We start from the raw sequence: 4,053 nt of genomic DNA, 5'->3' as shown, positions 1-4,053 counted from the left end.
ATATATATGTGTGTGTGTGTATAAATGCCTCTCGAGAGAGTGACACAGTGGAGAGTGGAGTGACAGAGAGAAGCAGAGGCACAGAGGCAGGGCAGGTTGTTCTGTGTTTCTGTTGTTGCAATAAATCTCAGCTGATCATCTCATGGAGTACCTTCATTTTTGGACCACGTATTTCTGTCTTTGTTAAATAAATATTGCCATAACATAAGTATTTACAGAAAATAAAAATATCCTTGCTAATAAAATTTCCTTATAACCTTGTTATAAGAAGAGTAGGACGTAAATCCTACAATACGATATCTCCCAGTCACTGTCTCATGGCAGAGTGGTTAGGGGAGTCATCCTGGAACCAGTAGGTTGCCAGTTTGATTCCCGTTCCAGCTGAATCTGTTGTTGTGTCCTTGGGCAAGACACTTCACCCCCAATGCTTCTAATGTGTCCCATCAGTGTACGAATGTGATTGGCACTGATTAGTCTCCATAGAAGATTGTACATGTTAGCTTTGTAGAGATCTAATAGAGTGTTGTGTGAATGGGTAAATGAGGACACAGATTGTAGTGTGAAGAGCTTTGACTGTCCTGGATGGATAGAAAGGTGCTATACAAGTACAGTCCATTTAACATTTACCCTACACACAAGTCAATTTTAAATACATTTTTTTATTACTAAAATGTGGTGAAAGTCAACTAAAGAACACAGATCGTTGAATAAGTTATGAATGATAATCGTAGATGACAGATAGACCAAACAACCTGTGAGATTTCAGCAGGCAAATGACCCAGGGCGCAGGAGAGGTTCAAAAAGTAACAAAAAGCTTTGATGAAAACAAAAGGCTGTTGGTGCAGCTCAAATACTCACAGAATTCACAGGGACTTGGAGGACTGAACACAGGATGAAACAAAGCACAGGTACAGAGCACAATGATCCGAAACACAAATGACAAGACCCAGAATATAAAGCAAACAAATTAGTAATATAAATAATAATGAACTTTATTTATATAGCACCTTCCAACAATGCCTTGCATCGACCAAAGTGCTTCACAAGTTAAAACAAATACAATCAAGCCATAAAAATCAGTACAAGTTAAAAACACAAATTACAATAAAATAAAGTAAAAATGATATATAAAATGCTAAAAATTAAACAAATTAAGAGAAAAAAAGAGAAACACCTGGGGAGACACGAGAGGAATCAGGTGCGCGTGGGCGGGGCTGGAAATAAAACAGCAGGGAGAGGAAAACAGCGGAACAGAAAAAACACTAAGAAAAAAAAGACAAAAATGCAGATCATGACAGTACCCCCTCTTAACGACTGCTCCTGACATCAAAAAAGGGACAGGTAACGGACTCAGGGAATCACAAACACAAGACAGGCTAACTCAAAACAAATATACACAAAGTTCAGGAGGACATCCAGGAGACTGCCCCGCATGAAGCAAAAGTTCAGGGGGACGGCCAGGAGACTGCCCCACACGAAGTAGACAGTTTGGAGGATGGCCAGGAGACTATCCAAAGCGAGGCCCCGCAAGAACAGCAGCAAAACTTGAGGCACAGGAGGGGGCGGGAGCAGACGTTGAGCCACGGTAGGGGGCAGGAGCAGACGAGGAGCCAAGGGAGGAGACGGGAATAGACCAAGAGCCAAGGGAGGAGAAGGGAGCAGATGAAGAGCCAAGGGAGGAGACAGGAGCAGACAAAGAGCCAGCGGAGGTTGCCAGAGCCAGATCGTCAGCAATGGAGAATGCTGGTGACAGAGGCGATGAAGAGGCGATGGGCGATGACCCAGGTGATGAGGCGGCAACGGCAACTGACCCAGATGACTTGGAGGGGCCGGAAGCCACCGGGACCACTGACTCTGGAACCACAGACTGTGGAACCACCGACTCAGGGACCATCAACTCCAGGACCACTGGAACCACTGACTCAGGGACCACCAGCACCACCAACTCTGGGACCACTGACTGTGGAACTGGGATCACCAACTCAGGAACTGGGACCATCAACTCAGGAACTGGGACCATCGATTGTAGAACTGGGACCACCAACTCAGGAACTGGGACTACCACTTGTGGAACTGGGACCACCAACTCAAGAACTGGGACCATCAACTCAGGAACTGGGACCACTGATTGTGGAACTGGGACCACCAACTCAGAAACTGGGACCACCAATTGTGGAACTGGGACCACCAACTCAGGAACTGGTACCACGATTGTGGAACTGGAACCATCAACTCAGGAACTGTGACCATCAACTCTGGAAACTCAGGAACAGATTCAGAAGACCCAGCAGACTCGGATGACCCAGCAGACCCAGCAGCAGACTTAGCAGCAGGCTCAGCAGCAGACTTAGCAGCAGACACCACAGGAGGGGAGGGAGGGTGGGTGACAAGTTGCTCAGCCAGAACCCTCCGAGCGAAGCAGAGGAGCTGCTGATGGCCAGGCAAGAACAGCAGATCTGGGCGAGCCACCAGAACACTCAATTTGCCGGCAGAGCAGGAATCTGGAAGGGAGATTGGGGGACCACCGGAGGATGGTCAGCGAGCCACTGATCAGGGGGTGCATCCTCTCTTCCTCCCACGAAGGCAGGGTCAGGACCTGCTCCTCAAAAGCAGAGAAGGACATGTGGGGTCCGGGTAGAGAAACAGAAATATCTGTTTCATAGAGAGGCAGACCAGGAAAACCTCTCCTTACAGGCTGGGGGCTTGGTTGGATCATTATGTGAGATTTCAGCAGGCAAATGACCCAGGGCGCAGGAGAGGTTCAAATTGTAACAAAAGCTTTAATGAAAACAAAAGGCTATTAGTGCAGCTCAAATACTCACAGAATTCACAGGGACTTGGAGGACTGAACACAGGATGAAACAAAGCACAGGTACAGAGCACAATGATCTGACAAACGCAAATGACAAGACCCAGAATATAAAGCAAACAAATTAAGAGTAAAAAAGAAACACCTGGGGAGACACGAGAGGTATCAAGTGTGCATGGGTGGGGCTGGAAGTAAAACAGCAGGGAGAGGAAAACAGGGGAACAGGAAAAACACCAAAAAAATAAAGACAAAAATGCAGATCATGACAAAACCAAACAAAACATGAGTTGTTTTTCAGCCTACTTGGGCAGTGTTTGTGTACTTCTGAGTACACAAACTTGACTTGCATTGTTTTTTAGTGACAATCTTGTTATTAGTCCACTGTTAAATTCCCCTTTGTTCAGAAAGCCATCATCCGTAAAGTGGCTCACACAAATAAAGCTTTTTTTTTTGTCGGAGGGTTACTTCCAAAATTGAAGTCCAAACATTTTTTAAGAACTGTCTCATCCATGGGAAGCTTAAAACGTGCAGGAGTGTCTCCTTGGCAATCAGTTTCATTAGGTGTTTGCTAGTTGTTGCAGCCGCTAGCCTGCAGGAGTCTCGCGGGGAGGCGTGCTCTGTGATGCAGCAGATCAGCTTGGAGACACAGAGGAGGAGCTGCTCCTAAAAGGCGGTTCAAGGGCCAACCAGTCGTTATTGTTCTGTTGAATGACTGCCTCGGGACTTTACAGAATTTCTCAAACATGCATGAATGAGTTCAAAGCAATACTCTGTATGTTTCTGATGAGGGAATGACATAACAAAATTAAGCTCAAAAAAGTTGATATTACATGATATTACCTCTTTAACAATGTGATTAAATTTCCCTAAACATCCTTTTCTTTCCCAATAGATCTGGTTGACTTTTCTGAGATGTTTTAACTATCCGGTGAAAAACAACACTGTGAAACTGGCTGCAGTCTGGTTCACTTTGTCATTTGGGTAAGAAATTATCTGTGTGTGACCTCAGGCTCTTCCTGCATGTCTCTCTGTTCTTATTTTATGCTTCAATCATATTTAATGTTTCTGTCCATTGCTCTGGGTGGTACTTAAAAAAGTCATTACTACATCCCAGCATAATAATAATTTCTACAAAGAACTTAGGTAGAGAATGTCTCACTTATAATATATGACATACAGCAGGTAAAATAAGTATTGAACACGTCACCATTTTTCTCAGTAAATATATTACTAGAGGTGCTAAT

The 4,053-nt window shown here is 44.7% G+C and overlaps 1 protein-coding gene across 1 annotated transcript in view; it reads left to right on the top strand.

Annotated features, from left to right (window-relative positions):
* The window catches only part of LOC106537017 (synaptic vesicle glycoprotein 2C), a gene marked incomplete at its 5' end in the record, with an annotated part of 25,986 nt that overhangs the window by 6,667 nt on the left and 15,266 nt on the right, over positions 1-4,053 (top strand). The window contains 1 exon segment of the mRNA XM_014034381.1: positions 3,702-3,790. Coding sequence (XP_013889835.1) covers positions 3,702-3,790 — 89 coding nt within the window.

The sequence above is a fragment of the Austrofundulus limnaeus genome, unplaced genomic scaffold (assembly GCF_001266775.1).
Source record: "Austrofundulus limnaeus strain Quisiro unplaced genomic scaffold, Austrofundulus_limnaeus-1.0 Scaffold2087, whole genome shotgun sequence".
In the NCBI taxonomy this organism is placed as follows: domain Eukaryota; kingdom Metazoa; phylum Chordata; class Actinopteri; order Cyprinodontiformes; family Rivulidae; genus Austrofundulus; species Austrofundulus limnaeus.
Note: the sequence above shows the minus strand (reverse complement) of the source record. Positions and strands in the feature narration are given on the sequence as shown.